The following is an 18,754-nucleotide window of genomic DNA, read 5'->3' on the forward strand; positions in this document are numbered from 1 at the left end:
GAATGCAAGACCTAAGGATGGCTCTCAGGTTTCTGGCCTGAGCAGCAGGGTAGATGAAGTTGCCATTTAGTGAGAAGGGAAAGACTGGCTGCTCTTGAAGATTGTGGTCTCCGAGTTGGATGTATTACGTTTGAGATGCCGACTGGGCATCCGTGAGAGATTCCACGCCGGCATTTGGATGGACAGGTCTGGGGCTCAGAAGGTGTTCTTGTGACATCTATTCTCTCTAGGAATCAAGAGACAAGGTTGTCACTGAAAGGGGGAGGCGGGTGGAGGAGAAACCTCACCTGGCTCCCTGGTACTCACACCTGCTAACCTCCTGAGCCAGACCCTACCGTGCCCATTGTTTCCTTCCTAGTGACCGGAGAGGTGGCTCTTTCTAACAGGCTGGGGAGAGTCCCAGCCTCTGCTTCAGCACAGAGATCCCTGGAATCTGTCCTCTGGCCCTTTTTTCTAGAGACCCATTCCTAATGAACCACATAGCATCAGCCGGTTGAGCAGGCCAGAGGTGGTCCTCCTGTGGCCCTCGTTTCTGCAGTTTTAGGCTCTGACAGCTCCGCTCAGCCTGACAGAACTGACCCCCTCCCTCTGATTGGGCTCCGTCTACCACCAGCCTCTCTGGGCATCTTGGACTTGAGCCAAAGGCCAGGTTTGTGGCTGAGGAAGGAGGCAGTTACCTCCACAAAGGAGTGGAAGGAAAGGGTGTGAGTGTCTGCCGGCCCCGTGCAGGTCCTTGTTGTCACCTCTGGAATTTTCCCTGCCAAGGGCGCACGTGCCGAGCAGTGGTTAGGAACTTGCAGGTCAAGCCCCGGTTGGAAGCCCCGGTTCAGTCATTTACCAGTGGCGTGACCTTGGGGCCCCAGCTTGGGCTTTGTTTTCCCCACCTGTTCAGTGGGGTTAACCAGAGACCTGACCTCTTAGGGGTGCGGTGTGCTTAAAGTGAGATTCACACACGTAGGGGCCAGGGTCTGCGTGACCACAAAGTCCATGCTCTTTTTCTTTCTTCCTCCAAGAAGGATGGAGTCAGACCAAGTATTCTGGACCTGATCACGTTCTATAACGAACTCGATTAATGCTTTTAGCAAAACTGTGACATAGGTCTGATTAATATCCCCATTTTATAGATGGGAAAACTGAGCCTCAGAGAGCTTATTTGCCCAAGATCACGGAGCTAGTAAGTGGCAGAGCTGGGATTTGAACCGGGCAATGCAGTGCTAACATCTTTACACTTGATCGCAGTGCATCTATTTCCCAGGGAGTTTTTGCCTGTAATTAAACTTTGTAATTAGATGGTCATTGTCATCTTTAGCCAGTGCAGACTCCTTCCCTGGTTTTTCTCTCTGTCTCTTTCATTTTCTGTCCCTGCTAACGTGTTTGCTGTTCTTCAACAAATAGGCCTGCATCCTGGCAAAATAGTTGGTACTATTTTCTGTCTCAGAATGTATTTAATATACACATATGGTTTTATGCTGTAAATCTTTATCCGCTTGTTCCTTTTTCTTCGATCATGAAATGTTTCAGATGCACACATGTTGTAGAGGATACTGTAGCCCCACCAGCGCACACACACGCAGGAGACGGCCTCAGCAACCGAACGCAGGGAATACAGTCAGCCCCTCACCTTGCTGTGGATGTGCTTCCCCATCCCTGCCTCTCACTGGGGAAAAGTTCCACATCTGCTCTGGCAAATTATGTAAGCGGCTGAAAGGAAAGGGGTGAGCAGCCGTCTCTGCTTGCTGAGTTTCCTGTGTTCCTTAGCCAATGGGCAACGGCAAGGGTAAGGTGTTATTGCAAACAGGGCCGTTGTTACAACGCCCGCTTTACCTAGACTCCTGTCAACCCTGGCCTCCCACAGGGGAGGGTCCCTCCCAGGAGGTGAAGCCCTCCCGGGGCAGTGCAACTGGTGGCTCTGGGCACACAAGGAGCTGCAAGGGGCTGAGTGAGATCTCTCAAGGATGGGGGGGCCACATCCACAGTAATCACCACTTTGTCCTCCATGCCTAGCACAGAGCCTGGCACACAGCCGGTGCCTAATAAATGTTTGTGGAAAAGAAACAAGTAGAGGGAGGGAAGGACTGAAGGAGGGGAGGAGAGAAAGAAGGAGAGAAGGGCAGGAAGAAGGGAGGAAAAAGAGACATACCAGCTAGTATTGGATAACAATGAGCTTCGGTTCAGGACCTGGGTTCAAATCCCACCTCTGACACTTAGTGTGACCAGAGGCCAGTGGCACAGCCAGGACCTGAACCCAGCTCACTGTCACTTCTTGGTGGCTCCATTTCCCACCTGTAAAATGGAGGTATAATGTGTTTGTCTCACTGGGCTGACAAGGATGCGATAAGAGGACCAATGTAAAGCGAGCTCCTGGCTTGGCACATCAATAACTAGTGCTCACTAAGCTTTAGAGATGATCCCTGTTACGGTGACAGCGTGACTTTACTGAACGAGGGCACGTGGAGGGCTCCGCCTGGGAGCACGTGGCCGAGGCAGCAGCACTTGGGTTCCACAGCTTCTCTGGCCTGTTGTCCGAGCTCCTACTCCCACCCTGAAGACACAGCTTGTCCCTCCTGGCCGCCGGCAGGTCCCCCCCCACCACCACTCCCTGGGACTCAGGAAGAGCCTGGAGTTGGTGCCAGCCTGCCCGGAGCGGGTGATGAATGACTTGTTTATCTGCTCCCACCCCTCTCGGTGCCTGGCAGGCAGAGGCCTGGAAGGGGCGGCTGGGAGCTGGGCTGGACACGGGGGAGGGAGTGTCACCAGGCTTTCTGCTGCCCTTCCTCCTTCCTTCCTCCCCTTCCTCCCTTTCAGACCTGTGGGGTTCTAGAACAAGCTGCCCCACTCCCCAATTCAACATCTTAATTCAACACCTTAAACTGCTTCCTCCGGTCCTAGGCCTCATCCTCCCCAAGTCCCCTGTTTTGGAAGCAGCAAAGTACTTCAAAGCAGTTGAACTGTTTGAAAATGCAGCCTCCGAACCCTCCTACGCTGTTGGTGGGAATGTAAACTGGTGCAGCCACTGTGGAGAACAGTATGCAGGTTCCCCCAAAACTAAAAATGGAGTTACCATGTGATCCAGCGATCCCACTCCTGGGCGTATATTCAGAGAAAACTCTAATTCGAAAAGATACAATGCACCCCAGTGTTCATAGCAGCACTGTTTACAATAGCTAAGACATGGAAGCACCTAATTGTCCATCAACAGAGGAGTGGATAAGGAAGTGGTACATATATACAATGGAGTATTACTCAGCCATAAAAAAGAACGAAATGAAGCCATTTGCAGCAACATGGATGGACCTAGAGATGATCATACTAAGTGAAGTAAGTTGGAGAAAGACAAATATCGTATGACATCACTTATATGTGGAATCTAAAACGATGATACGAATGAACTTATATACGAAACAGAAATAGACTCACAGACATAGAAAACAAACATATGGTTACCAAAGGGGAAAGGGAAGAGAGAAATTAGGAGTTTGGGATTAACAGATACACACTACTATATATAAAATAGATAAACAACAAGGACCTGTTGTATAGGACAGGGAAGTATATTCAATATCTTGTAATGACCTCTAATGGAAAAGAATCTGAAAAAGGATATATATATATATATATATATGAATATATATACTCATATGAATCACTTTGCTGTATACCAGAAACTAACACAATATTGTAAATCAACTATACTTTAATAATTTTTTTTTTTTTTGGGGTATTCGGGCCTCTCACTGTTGTGGCCCCTCCCGTTGCGGAGCACAGGCTCGGGACGCACAGGCTCAGCAGCCATGGCTCACGGGCCCAGCCGCTCCGTGGCATGTGAGATCTTCCCGGACCGGAGCACAAACCCGTGTCCCCTGCATCGGCAGGCGGACTCTCAACCACTGCGCCACCAGGGAAGCCTTTTAATAATTTTTTAAAAATCATGGCAAAAAAAGAAAGAAAATGCAGGCTCTGAAATCAGACAGATCTGGATTTGAGTCCGGCCTTGGGCACTCAGTCATGTGACACCACTTCCTTGGCTGTGGAATAGCAATAAGAACACTACCTACCTAACAGGCGCTTCACCCCTGAGTCAGCCTTAAGGGCCATCTACCCTGTCCTCCCCAAGCCTCCAGAATCAGTCTCCTGGTTAGACCCTCATTTATGAACCTCTACTTCCACCCTAGGGAGGGTCTCCAGCACCAGTCTTCCCTTTCTACTTTCCCCCTACAAGTTCTCTGGTTCATTTAGGTTATTACCATCCCATTGGACAGACAACAATGATCATAACACCTAAGCTTGACTGAGGCAGGGAGGGCTGGGGGTGATCTGAGGTAGAATTGGGGCTTCCACTACGCACTCCTGCATTCGAGTGGGGTAAGTGAGTTGGGTTTGCCTGATACTGGCAAGTCTATATTCCCTCCTTCCCTCCTTACCTCCTTCTCCTGTCTGTTCATCTTTGGATGAGAGCTATGGATCAGTGATTGCTTGAGTCTTCTCACAGGTCTGAGAAGCTGTGAGCATCCTCTGTACTTGGCGTGAGAAGGGACGTTAAAAGTTATTGAGCGCCCCCCTGAGGCATCTTCTCTAAGTGACTGTCCAATCTTCCAGGGCTCAAAGGCAGTGGTTCTCAACCCAGGGGACACTTGTGGCTCTCACAACTGTGGGAAGGGTGCTACTGGCATCTAGTGGGTAGCTACCAGGGATGCTGCTAAACATCCTACAATGCACAAGACAGCTCTCTATAATAAAGAATTATGTGATCTAAAATGCCAATAGTATTGCAGATGAAAAACTCTGCTTTAAGAACAAGGAACATCCTGCCCAGGTGACCAGGCCATTCTGTCTTTGGGCAGCTCTGATTAGAAGTAGGAAACTATCCCCAGTTCTCCCCCTCTCTCTCGCTTACCCTGTTAATTAATCTCCAGGTCCTACCGATTCTAACCCAAATTATTTCTCTAATGCACTTTCTCTCACCCTCCATATACTTCATCTCAAGTCTGGGTTATTTCAAAATACCCTTCCCGCCCACCTTTTTTGCTTGCAGTCAAGCCTCTCCTGCCCTGCACCACTTCCACCACCTTGTTCAAAATTCTTCAGTAGCATTTCTTAACCTAGAGCAGAGGGGTGCCACAGAGGCATTGCTGCCTAGCGGGAGATGTTTTGAAAATTTATCAGATATTTTTGGTTGTCACAATGACTTGGGGTACCATGGCTGGGTGGAGACCAGAGGTGCTAGACACCTTGAAATTCACAGAACTTCCCCAAGCAACCAGGACTTTCAGATGTCCCACCTGACCTTCATGCAGGCGAAAAACATGCTTACAATTATCCGAGAGTAGAGCCAGTTTGCACAAAACACAAAGTGTTGGCTGTTGTTTTTTTTTACATTCAAAAAATAGCACAGGGAACTATATTCAATACCTTATAATAACCTATAATGGAAAAGAAGCCGAAAAAGAATATTTATCACTTTGCTATACACCTGAAACTAGCACAACATTGTAAATTAACTTTACTTCATTTAAAAAAATGTACCTGCTTTTTATTTTCACCAAGCTGTCTCTGATATTTCTCAGAGGGCTCTATCTTAAGTTAAAAGCATGGTATATCGTGGGAGTTGTTTGGACTTCTTCATAACATTTAAAATCACAAAGCATTTTTCACAAATTTAAACATTCTGGTGTTCCTCTGTAAATTCATGCTTTATTCTGTGCTTCTGGAATAGAATGGATTCCTATTTTCTTATTTCTCTTAAATTAAAAATTTATTCAGTATAATAGGTAAAGTGATCTGACTGTCCCTTTGAGTCTTGCAGTGGAGTCAGATGGAGCGGTTACATTTTGGATTATCCATCATTTTAATCGTAAATTGCTTCTATTTCTCTTTTATAATAGAGTTAGAGCACTGTATTGATTTTTAAAAAAATTATGTGTGTAGGTAGGTAACACTAACTATGAAGTTCATTTCCGTTTTCAGTAAAAGGAATATTACAAAATATTTGTTATAAAAACAGAGAATGGGGCTTCCCTGGTGGTGCAGTGGTTGGGAATCTACCTGCCAATGCAGGGGACACGGGTTTGAGCCCTGGTCCGGGAAGATCCCACATGCAACAGAGCAACTAAGCCCATGAGCCACGATTACTGAACCTGTGTGCTACAGCTACTGACGCCCACTCACCTAGAGCCCGTGCTCCACAGCAAGAGAAGCCACCGCAATGAGAAGCCCGCGCACCGCAACGAAGAATAGCCCCCGCTTGCCACAACTAGAGGAAGCCCACGTGCAGCAACGAAGACCCAACGCAGTCAAAAATAAATTAATTAAATAAAATTTAAAATGCTCAATTAAAAATTTTAAAACATAAAAACGGGATGATATCTGAAGATGATGACAACTGATGTTATCTTTGAAAATTACTGACCTTACAGAATCCTTTGAATGACATCAAAGGGCTGGTATAATGTCTTCATAGCATTATACGAGCCTCACTGCCCATCTCCCTCCTTCCAATCTTACTTAATACTCAGGCAAGAATCTGATGGTTCCTTAAGCATGACATGTTTTTTCACACCTCAATGTCTGTAGATACTGTTGTCTTGGCCTGGAATGCTCTCTCATACCCGCTTATGCTGTGTAGGACCACCCACTCATTCTTCAAAACCCAGCTCATATGCTACCATCTGGATTTCTCCATGTAAAATTAGGTGGTCCTTACCTCATTGCACATTGTAGAAAATTAGTAATAATAATAGCAGCTACAATTTACTGAACACAGCTGTGTGTGGCACTGTTCTTAACACTTCACAGGTACAAGCTCACAGCAATCTATGAAATGTAAACTCTTATTGCCCCATTTTGCAGATGGGAATGCTAAGGTTTTGAGAAGTTAGGGAATTTGTCCAAGTTCTCAGGATCGGTAAGTGGGGGAGCCAGCTTGATGACTCCTAATCTTGAATCCTTAATACCTCTACCTCTGTGTACCTCCACTGTATGAAACATCACGTTGTGTTATTATCTGAGTGGGTTTACCCATTATTGGGGTGCACATCATAGAGGGCAGGACTGAGTTTTTCATTCCTGAACCCCTAGAGCCTGACACCTCCAGAGTGGAGTCATCTTAACACAGAAGTAAGTCAAAGCCCAAATCGCTTATAGTAAAAAAATTACCCTTGAGAATTGTATTAGTTTCCAATTGCTGCTGTAACAAATTACCACAAACTTAGTGGCTTCAAACAACACAAGTTCATTATCTTACAGTTCTGGAAGTCAGAAGTTCTCAATGGGTCTTACTGCACTAAAGTCAAGATGAGAGTAGGGCTCACTTCCTTCTGGATGCTCTAGGGGAGAATCCATTAATTTGCTTAGCTTCTAGAAGTCACCTGCATTCCTTGGCTCATGGCCCCATTACCCCATTATCAAAGCCGGCAACATCACACCAAATCCTTCTCACACTCTCATCTCTCTGGTTCTCTCATCTAATCTCCTCTTCCACTTTTAGGGACCCTAGTGATTGCATTAGTCCTACTCAGATAAGCTCCCTATTTAAAGGGAAGCTGACTAGCAACCTTAATTACAACTGCAAATGTAATTCTCCTTTGTCATATAGCATAACACATTCACAGGCTCTGGGGATTAGGATGTAAACATCTTTGAGGGGGACATGATTCTACCCACCACAGGAATCCCTTAAATTGCCCAAGGAAGTGCAATATACTGAGAAATACCTTAAGATACTGGTTCAAAACATGGATTCTGGAGCAAGATTATTAGCCTTCAAATCCCAGCTCTACCACTTGAACTGTGTTACCTTAGGCAAGTTAGTTAACTTCTCTGTGCCTCAATTTTGCCAGCTGTAAGATGGTATGATAGCAACAGTGCCCACTTCGCAGGTTTATAAACACTTAGGATGATGCCTGGCATGTAGTAAGTACTATATAAGTGTTTATTAAATATATGCATTTTTATGGGCATATCCAGCAGTGAAACAAGATTGTATTGACTCACTGAGCCTCTGACAAAATTGCTGGCTTGACTTTCACCCAGCAGTGAGGTACCTGGGGAACAGAGACTGACGCAGGTGTCTTGTTTTTCTCTCACTCCCGGGTATGTGGAAGAGGGTGGTGAAACATCTGTACTACTTAAATTGTGTATTCTTCTTTGTATTTTGCCAAGTGAGTGGTTGGATTGGTAAACATTAACTGTAGATTTGACGTGACTTCCTTGTAAATGTTTGCTGAGCGAGTGAGTGGGTGGATGCATCTGCCTTCCCGAGGTTGTTTCCTCCACGTGTGTCCTCTTGCTTGGATGTCCCAAGGAGGCAGCCACGGAAAGGGTGAGAAGAGTGGCACCAGGTCCTGGCATCTGACACACATTTGCGCTTCCACAGGGGTGAGAGAGTTCGTTCAGGACCATGGAGAGCAGCCCCAGCAGCCCTCAGCCCACGCGGTCAGATCCCCTGGAGGCATTTCCCCAGAGGACTCTGGAACCAGGTGACATCGCAGTGCTGGTTCTGTACTTCCTCTTTGTCCTGGCCGTTGGACTATGGGTAAGCCAGGTCAGGGGGAGGGAAAGTGGCTGGGGTGTGGTGAGATACTAGCTCAAGGTCACACAGTAATCAGAACTTTTATTATTTTTATTTCTGGCCGTGCCACACGGCATGCGGGTTCTTAGTTCCCCGACCAGGGATCGAACCCGTGCCTCCTATAGTGGAAGCGCAGAGTCCTAGCCACTGGACCGCCAGGAAATTTCCTAATCAGAACTTTAATATTTAAAGAATGCGTTGAGTATCAACTGTGTGTCAAGTACCTTGTTAGGCACTTTCATTCATGTTGTCTCATGTAATTTGCACAGGTCGCTATGAAGAAGGTACTATTGCTATACCCCATTTTATAGATAAGAAAACCGAGGCTCAAAGAATTTAAGTTCCTTATTCTGTTAGTAAGTTAGGAGAGCTGGGGTTAGAATCCATATCCTTCACTTTGAAGCCCATGCTCTTTAAAAAGTAGTTTTGTTTTTTTAAAGGCAGTGAAATAAAAACAACTTAAAATGACACACAGTGAAAAGTCTTACTACTACCCTTCCCTCCACAGGCAATCACTGTTATTAACTTTTTAGTACATTAGTGTATTCTTCCAGAGTTTCTTTAGGTAAATCCAAGCAAATATTAATGTGTATATTTCCCTCATTCTTAAATAGAAGGTAGCTTATTATACATACCGTTTTTTACTTTGATATGTTTCACTGATCAGTGTCTCCTGGATATCTTTTCATATCAGTATATGGACGCTTCTGCATCTTCTTAAAAGTTGACCAGTACTAACACACCATTGTAAAGCAATTATACTCCAATAAAGGTGTTGAAAAAAAAAGTTGCCCAGTATTCCATAGATGATCATACTGCAATTTATTTAACCTGTTTCTTGCTGAGGGTCATTTGGATTTTTCCCCATCTCTTAACACTAAAATTTATGCCGTAATGAACAAGTCTTGGACACATTATTTTGGATGTATACAACTGTAATGTAGGATAAATTCCCTGTAGTGGAATCGTCAGGTTAAAGGGTATATGTATTTGTAATTATGATAGCTTGTGTCAAATTGCCCTCCTTAGGTTTAGTGCCAATCTGCACAAAATCATTAAATGTATGAAAGTCACATTATCACATCCACAGCAACACTGCATTGTCAAACATTTTCATTTTTGCCAAACTGACAGGGAAACACAATATCTCAATGTGCTATCTTATAATCAGTGAGGCTAAAATAAACATCCTTACATATGTTTAAGAACCACTTGTTTCCTTTATGTGAAGTATGGTTTCATTTTTTTTTCCATTTTCATTAAGTTCTTGCTCTTATTCTTATCAATTTCTAGGAATGCTTTACATGTTAAAGAGACAGTAACTTTGGGATAAAGGATAGTGCAGAGGAGGTGCTGCTATCTGATTTTCAGGTCAAATGACTTGAAAACTGTAGCCTACTGAGGTGTCCCCACTTCAGTTTGACTACTTGTAGATCATTTCTCTACTCTTACCCCTTAGCTTTCCCTGCTCCAGATCAATCAGGGGATAAAAGTACTGGCCATCCCAAAGACCATGGATCTGATATTGAGATGGGTGAGATGTTGTTAAGGGTCAGGGCTTTTAGTTATCTATCTATCTATTTATTTATTTATTTATTTATTTATTGTCACGCTGCATGGCTTGCGGGATCTTAGTTCCCTGACCAGGGATCGAACCTGGGGCCCCGGCAGTGAAAGTGCCGAGTCCTAACCACTGGGCCGCCAGGGAATTCCCAAGAGTCAGGGCTTTTGATTCAGACAGGTTTGAGATCAGGATTAGGCGTAGGGGTAGAGTTAGGTTGAGGGTTAGAGTTCCTGAGAATCTATATTTTCACAAGAGAATTGAGAGACTCTGATGTATTACTAGTTTTTGAAGTCATGGATTTAGATGATCCCTTTTAGCACGAGGAGTTCTTTACTCTTGGAAAATACTTCCTGTGTCAGGGTTCAGCAGGAATGAGCCATAGTGTCTGTTTTCTATAGTAAGATCATTTGCAGGGATGAAAAGATATCATTTCATGTCATCTCCCATCCAGTAAGACTCCTCTCACCAACACCTGCACCCAGAGGCTGGGAGAAGTTAAACCACTTATCCAAGATCACAAATAGCTACTTAGTGGTTAAAATGTCTCTGTTAAAGCACCTTTAATGCCAGGAAGCTCACTCCTAAAGAGCTCTGAAATCAGGCTGACCTAGGTTTGAGTTCCCAGCCTTCTGCTCTGTAGAAATTTGGCACTACATACATGACTATACTTCCAAGCCACAGTTTCTTCATCTGTTAAACTGGCCTGATGACACCAACCTCATAGCAGTTGGTGAGGATTAAAATGAGATGATGCTTCAAAATGCCTAGTATAGTGTCTGTCACATAGTACTGATACTCAATAAACGATATCCATTGTGAGCTATCTATAGCTCATTGTGGCTTGTCTATACAAGCCATGAGTCTAAAACTCAAATGCCTAGGGGGATCTAGTGGGTTATTATACATCTGTGAGGCAGGGAGTGGTAGGGGCTGTGTTGACCTGAAGAGTTTATGTCTCCTCTAAGGGCATTCAGATGAAAATCTTCTTAAAAACCATGGGTCAAACAAAATATATTTGATCTAAAAAATAAACAAACTAGTGAATATAACAAAAAAGAAGTAGAATCACAGATATAGAGAACAAACTAGTGGTTACCAGTGGGGCGAGGGAAGGGCGGGAGGAGCAATACAGGGGTAGGGTGTTAAGAGGTACAAACTATTATGCAGAAAATAAGCTACAAGAATATATTGTACAGGGCTTCCCTGGTGGCGCAGTGGTTAAGAATCCACCTGCCAATGCAGAGGACACGGGTTCGAGCCCTGCTCTGGGAAGATCACACTTGCTGCGGAGCAACTAAGCCTGTGCGCCACAACTACTGAGCCTGCGCTCTAGAGCCTGCGAGCCACAAGTACTGAAGCCCGCGCGCCTAGAGCCCGTGCTCTGCAACAAGATAAGCACCCAGTGAGAAGCCCACACACCGCAATGAAGAATAGCCCCCGCTCGCTGCAACTAGAGAAAAGCCCACGTGCAGCAACAAAGACCCAATGCAGCCAAAAAAATAAATAAATAAATAAATAAAAAAGAATATATTGTACAATAGAGGGATATAGCCAATATTTTATAACAACTAAAATGGAGTATAATCTTTAAAAATTTTGAATCACCATATTGTATAGCTGTAAATTATGTAATATCACACATCAACTATATATTTTTTAATTAATTATTTATTTATATTTATTTTGGCTGCGGGGTCTTCATTGCGGCATGTGGGATCTTTTAGTTACAGAATGCATGTGGGATCTAGTTCCACAACCAGGGATTGAACCCTGGCCCCCTGCACTGGGAGCGCAGTCTTACTCACTGGACTATCAGGGAAGTCATTTTTTTTTAAAGGACCTCAGAGTTTTGTACTTTTTAAATATTTCTAGTTTTTATTTTTTGGACGAGCCACGGGGCATGTGGAATCTTAGTTCCCTGACCTGGGATCGAACCCGTGCCCCCTGCAGTGGAATCGTGGAGTCTTAACCTCTGGACTGCCAGGGGAGTCCCTCAATCTTTTTTTTAATTATAGTTGAGGGACTTCCCTGGTGGTCCAGAGATTAGGACTGTGCTTTCACTGCCGAGGGTCTGGGTTTGACCCCTGGTTGGGGAACTAAGATCCCACAAACCGCATGGCAAAAAAAAAAAGTGAAGTAAGATATTTCAGGCAAACAATGTCCATGGGAAGTATCGCTCAGGGACTCCTGCAAAAAAACCAAAAACAAACAAAAACCCAAAAACAAAGAAACAAAAAATACCAAAATAAATTTGATGTCTGAGTCTGGCCTGCTGGACTCCCAGGTTATAATCTGTGGCCTAGACCATTTTGGGAGGTGTCTGATCGCTAACATTTCCCTCACCCACCCCTCTTCTTTGTTTCAGTCCACAGTGAAGACCAAAAGAGACACGGTGAAAGGCTATTTTCTAGCTGGAGGGGACATGGTGTGGTGGCCAGTAAGTAGTCTTTGGTTCAATTAAAATTACTTCTCAAAGACTCTTCAAGTGTTGATATTCTGTCTAACCTTTGCTCGCTCAGGACTCTCTGGTTCCATGTTGTCTGGAAGTCACAGTCTAGACTAGAGAAGGCTTAGCTCCAACTCAAATTTGTTTGAACAAAAAGAATTCATCAGCTCACCTAAGGGAAAAACTGAGGGTTGGTCTGGTTTCAGGTATGGCAGAGTATAGGGGCCCAAGTGACAAGTAGGACCTGGTTTCTCCCTCTGTTTATCCTATCTATCTATCTATCTATCACCTATCTATCATTTATCTATCCATTATTTATCTATCATCTATCTATTTCTATCTGCTTCTCTTCTTCTGGATGGGTGCTATTCCCAAACAGGCTCAACTTCATGTCAACAAGATGGTGGCCACTGCTCCAGACCTTTCATCCTCTCAAGTTCCAGCCTAGCAAGGGAAGAGCACCTGCCTCCATGGCAGTATCCCTGGAAAATATCCCATCTTTGATTGTGTCCCTTGCCCATCTCTGTGCCAATCACTGTGACCAAGGTAGTTTGATGTGCTAACTGACTCATGATGTGCTAACTGGGTCACACACTCAGTGCCTAAGCTGTGGGGCATGGAGCCTGCTCTGAGGCATATGTGATGAGAAATGAGAGGGGCTAGACTCTGAAGGAAAACTGGAGAGCATGACTGGGACAAGGTGGAATGGGTGTTGAGAACATACATAACAAATGCAACAGCCCAATTAGTATTTTCTTTTCAAGGGTAGCTAAAGGCATTACTAAATACACACACGCACACACATGTGCACACACAACATACACATGCACACAGACCTCTGCTTCCTGGGCCCTGAGTAGGGGATCAGGAATAATAACTTTATTCTTGATCTCCTAATATAAGTGTTAAATCTTTGAACTAAAAAGAGAGAAGACATCTCCCGTTTGCAGGGAGTCCAAAAGATGTAGGATGTAAGATGCAGAGATAACAGGTATATAAGTTTCTGGTCCATGAGATGTCTAAAGACAATGACTACAGTGTCCTCAAAAGATACCAAAAATGAGCTCTGGATTATATATTCAACGAATTCATTTAAAAAATTCCCTGAGGAATATGTCCAGCAGTGTGCCAAACACAGGAGACATTAGTGAGCTCGTCTTCACCCTCAAGGAGCTTGTAATCTAGTGCAGTGTCTCCCAAAATATAAGTAACATGTGCCCCATGATTTTTCAGTTGTGCACAGACAGAGCGTTAAATAACATCAAATTACTTAGTGAGAACATTATTCCCTTTCCTGTTCTCTGTTAATCCTCTTGGTTACATAAAAGAAACAAAGTTTGGTACTAATATGGTTTTACCAACCTTCCAGCACTGGCTAATCTCTGTTTTTTGTTTTGTTTTGTTTTTTTGCGGTACGCGGGCCTCTCACTGTTGTGGCCTCTCCCGTCCAGAGCACAGGCTCCGGACGCACAGGCTCAGCGGCCATGGCTTACGGGCATGTGGGATCTTCCCGGACCGGGGCACGAACCTGCGTCCCCTGCATCGGCAGGCGGACTCCCAACCACTGTGCCACCAGGGAAGCCCTAATCTCTGTGTTTAAAAGAGAACACATATATCTCTTCTGTGTATATATCTCTTCTATGCATATATCTCTTCTATGTAGAGCAAGTGATACTGATTTTCTACTTAAGGCTGTGGATGCATATATATATATATATATATATATATGCATGTACTATTATATTACTAATATATTGTATTAATATCTAATACATTGACTAAATAATATGTGATTCATGTATATGAGTTAAAGAAGAAGTCAATATAAAGTAAAATATTAAGTAAATAGCAGTGCAGGTGCAGTGAACTTAGAGAAGGCTACAAAGGAAATATTCAGCGACAGTTTTAAGAAATCCTGCTCTAGTGGTCTCTATGAGGAGTGATGCTGAGTTCCTAAAATTCAGTAGCAATACAGCAGCGCACCTAAGTATACCTGCTTTCGCATGTCACTTCTGGGACCATTTCTGTGATCATACTCCTTGGATGACCCTTCCCCAAGTCAAGAAGCAAAGGGAAATTTTGGAGCTTTTTTTGCTTTCTTCACCTGAGGAGAATGATGTCAATGTGAAGGAGATGTGGTTAAGAGTATGGGATTTGGCTTGATAAAATGTTAACATCTATAGAAAATCAATACTAGTTCTGATAGGAATTGGTTATAGAGGTTTATGTGGTCTTTCACAGCCTTGGCCCACGTAAACACTGTCCAGGGAGCAGGTGCCTTTGTGCATATCCCATCATTTCATTTCAAGCAGCAGATGTCCGTCGCTGGTAAACACAGTCTGATAGCGCTAAACATTTGGGTCACATTATGAACTGCTCTAGTCCACAAAGCAACATTCTGATTATAGTTTGGCTTCTCACGTAGCTTATCTACATGGAGAGTCTGGAGAGGCTAGACAATTTGAATATCTGGTTGCATACCCAGTTGTAAGTCTCACTGGAAATCAATTAGCTTTCTGCTCTTATGTGTAAATCTTAGGAGTTTTGTTAATCCAGGTCTGCCCCTGATTAATAAATCCATTTTCTCTGTAATTACTAAGTGAAAAAAAAAAAAAAAGAGAGAGAGAGAGAGAATAGGCTTTGGAACATGTACATTAGTTAGCTGTTGTTGCCTAACAAACCACCTACACATTTAGTGGCTTAAAACAGCCACAGTGTATTATTTCTAATGATTGCGTGTTTTGAGTGGGTGGTTCCTCCCCCGCTCTTTAGAGTCACTCATGGAGCTGCGTTTAGCTGGTGGCTGGGAAGGGCTGGAAGTCCAAAATGGCCTCATCACAAATCTGGAGCTCTGGCAGGAGCTAGACTGGCTAGAAGGCAAGGACTTCACTCTATACGCCTCTCATCATCTAACGGCCCGGCCCAAGGTTTTTCACAAGGCATCTGATTCCAAAGGCAAAAATGAAAGCTGCCGAGCTGTTGTGTGTTGGCCTGGAAGTCACACAGTGTCACTTTCACCACATTATATTGATCAAAATAAGCCACAGGCCAGCGCAGATTCTTTATGGGAAGAGTGGAAAATCAGAGGAGCATGCAGAGTGGTGTCATTGGGAATGGCAGAATAAAGATCTTTGAAATCTCCTCCTGCATAAAAGCAATGAGAACAGTGGCAAAATTGTCAAAATCATCATTTTCAGAACTCTGGAAATTGACCTAATGCTAGTATCCATCCAGGGAGCTTTAATTCAAGAAAAACAGCTGAATCTCAGTAAGAACAGGAAGTTTTGTGGTGTTTTACCTGGCTCTATTCTCATTCCCTTCTCTTCAGCTCTGCAGTAGTCTTGAAGGCCACTGGTTAGAACAGGATTGGATCTCTTTCAAAGTCCCATTCTCATATTATTGTCAGTATTTTACCCATCTTGCAGTTCCCTGGAAAGCTTCCCTTGCACAACTTGTCTTTATTTGATATGACTCAGTGATGATCTAGTGTGAGCAGCCCTTTACCCAGAGGCATTAGTTTAAAAAAAATCAGTGGCAATTGTTTGACATTGTAGCCGCCTGAGCTAGCAATAAGGGAATTAAAATGGCGCACTAGATAGTATCTATTTAACATAAATAGTAATACTCCCTAAACTGAACTACAGACTCAACACCATTCCTATCAAAATTCCAGCTGCATCCCCTCCTCTTTTTTTGCAGAAATTGACAGACCAATCCTAAAATTCAGATGGAAATGCAGGGACCCAGAATAGCCAAAACAATTTTGAAAAGGAAGAAAAAAGTTGGAGGACTTATACTTCCCGATTTCAAAACTTACTACAAAGCTACAGTAATCAGGAGAGTGTGATACTGGTATAAGGACAGATCAATGGAATAGAATCAGATGAAAACCAGAGACCAGAAAGTCAATGGGAGGCACAACAGTCCTCTCACAGATAGCTCCCTCTCTGTCTCTTTCTCCCTCCTTCCCTCACCTATCTCTATCTCTGTCTCCATCTCGCTCTGTCCTCTCTTGATCTGCCTTTCTCTGCAAGTCTACCTCATTCTCCTCTCTCTCAGCAGAGTGGCAGTGATGAGTGCATAGCTGAACATGCTACTCACCTCCCCCATCCCCTTGCTACACACACACCTCCCTGGGTTACACACCCCCAGCCTAAGGGACCAGCAAATATGGTTTCCCAGTTCCAGATTCCCAGGAGAGAGAATGTAATTGGCCCAGCTTGGGCCAGTCCTGTCTCATGCAATCAACTGAGACCAGGGATTGTGGTCATCAATTACCGTCTTGGCCACTTAGATTTCTACTAGAGGGAGGGCTCTCTTCTTTGCTAAGTTAGAAGCAGAGCTGGGGAATAACAGAGGCTTCGTGATTCTCACCCTGAAGCACTTTCTATAACACCTGTCATCCTCCCTCCCCCCCAGGGATGCTGCACACAGTTGTTCAAGTTGTGCACTGCACAACCCTAGAGGGGACACGGTTCACATCTTAGGCATCATAGATATGTGTATTTGTTATGCCAGTTTTCTAAAGGTGGAAGTAAAATAGTCTTAGGGAAGAAGAGACTTCTGATTTCTAAAAAGTTGCTTAGATGGGCTAGGGATGGCCCTGCTTTCTCCACTTCTCCTTTTGTCTTCTCTTTGGGGAATGGGAAGAACTGGTGGTGGGAAGAAGCTACACCAGACCTTGGCTCCAAGATCTGATCTATCATCTCCCCACAGGTGGGTGCATCCTTGTTTGCCAGCAATGTTGGAAGTGGACATTTCATTGGCCTGGCAGGGTCAGGTGCTGCTGCGGGCCTTTCTGTAACTGCTTATGAATTTAATGTACGTATGTTACCAGGGCATGGACAGCCCACCCTCTACGCAGTAGGTAGATCCCGGGGAGCAGTTGTATGCATGCTCTGCTCTTTTAAAAATAGAGTGGTGCTTTATGAAAAAGCAAACAGGAATCATCAAGGGCACCCCTAGTTAACAAAAATCAGTTTGATCTGCAAGTCCCAGGCCTCCCTGTGTTTGCTTGATGGGAGCCCATAAGGCAAATACATGTGTGAAGAAGGCTCAGAGTCTCTCCCACGTGGATGCAGAAGATAGAAGGTTTTGTGGGACTGGAGGGTGTTTCTGTATATTAGATATCAATTGCCCATCACAAAACTTTGTGGTTCAGTGGTTCTTGATCCTTTTGCCACCCCACAGGTACCCAAGAGATAAGACACACTCTTCTATGTAGCAGGATGATTTTCACTTAGTGGGAAGGGATGCACTTATTAATAGTGATCTTCATCTTCATAATGACTCACATTTTTTAAGCACGATCTTCATCTTCATAATGACTCACATTTTTTAAGCACTTACTCTGTGCCACAGACTTAAGTACACCACATACATCATCATATTACAGGATTCAATTACAGACTAGAACCAGACTGCCTGGGTTCACATCTGGGCTCTAAAACTTATAAGCTGTGTGACCTTGGGCAAGTTACTAGATCTCTCTGAGCCTCATGTATAAAACAGAGATAATGATGATACCTGCCATATCGAGTCATTGAGAGGATTAAATGAATTCATGCTTATAAAGTGTGCACAGGAATGCCTGGTGTATCGTAAGTGCTCAGTAAGCATCATCTCACTGATTTCCTTCCAACAACCAGGTGGGGGCAGTTCCTCCCATTTCACAGGTGAGAAGAGTGAGTCTCAGAGACCTGTATAAACTCTTCCAGCATCACCAGCGACTCATCAGAGTCTGCCTGAACTCACAGGCTTGATTTAACCCCAGCCCAAGGAGGGGAGGGAACACAAGGGGACGAAGGGGGACACTCAAGGTTTAGGACACACAGCACTGGGGGCCACAAAGAGCTTCTAGTTCCATTCTGCCCTACTTCATCCCTGTGTCCTATTTAAACATGAAAATGTGACAGCCCAGGGAGGGTGAGCTACTCAGTAAGTAAGAGACGGAACCAGAGGCAGATGAGGCCAGGTTCCATCTGGACACGGGGAAATCCACGCTGGTACCACAGTGTGGGCGGGAGCTGAATCCTGATTCCGCTTTTCCCCGGCAGGGCTTATTTTCCGTGCTGATGTTGGCCTGGATCTTCCTCCCTATCTACATCTCTGGTCAGGTGAGTCTGAGGGGGGCTGGGGTGCTATGGAACAGGAAGACCCTTCGGGAGGGTCAGCTTTG

At 44.3% G+C, this 18,754-nt stretch overlaps 1 protein-coding gene across 1 annotated transcript in view; it reads left to right on the forward strand.

The window, feature by feature from the left end:
• The window catches only part of SLC5A11 (solute carrier family 5 member 11), a 51,587-nt gene that overhangs the window by 1,568 nt on the left and 31,265 nt on the right, over positions 1-18,754 (forward strand). The window contains exons 2-5 of the mRNA XM_029220799.1: positions 8,372-8,530; positions 12,496-12,567; positions 17,293-17,397; positions 18,633-18,692. Coding sequence (XP_029076632.1) covers positions 8,396-8,530; positions 12,496-12,567; positions 17,293-17,397; positions 18,633-18,692 — 372 coding nt within the window. The 5' untranslated portion in view covers positions 8,372-8,395. The remainder of the gene's footprint in view (positions 1-8,371; positions 8,531-12,495; positions 12,568-17,292; positions 17,398-18,632; positions 18,693-18,754) is intronic.

This window comes from Monodon monoceros, unplaced genomic scaffold, assembly GCF_005190385.1.
Source record: "Monodon monoceros isolate NGI ecotype Baffin Bay Population unplaced genomic scaffold, NGI_Narwhal_1 Super_Scaffold_13, whole genome shotgun sequence".
Classification (NCBI taxonomy): Eukaryota; Metazoa; Chordata; class Mammalia; order Artiodactyla; family Monodontidae; genus Monodon; species Monodon monoceros.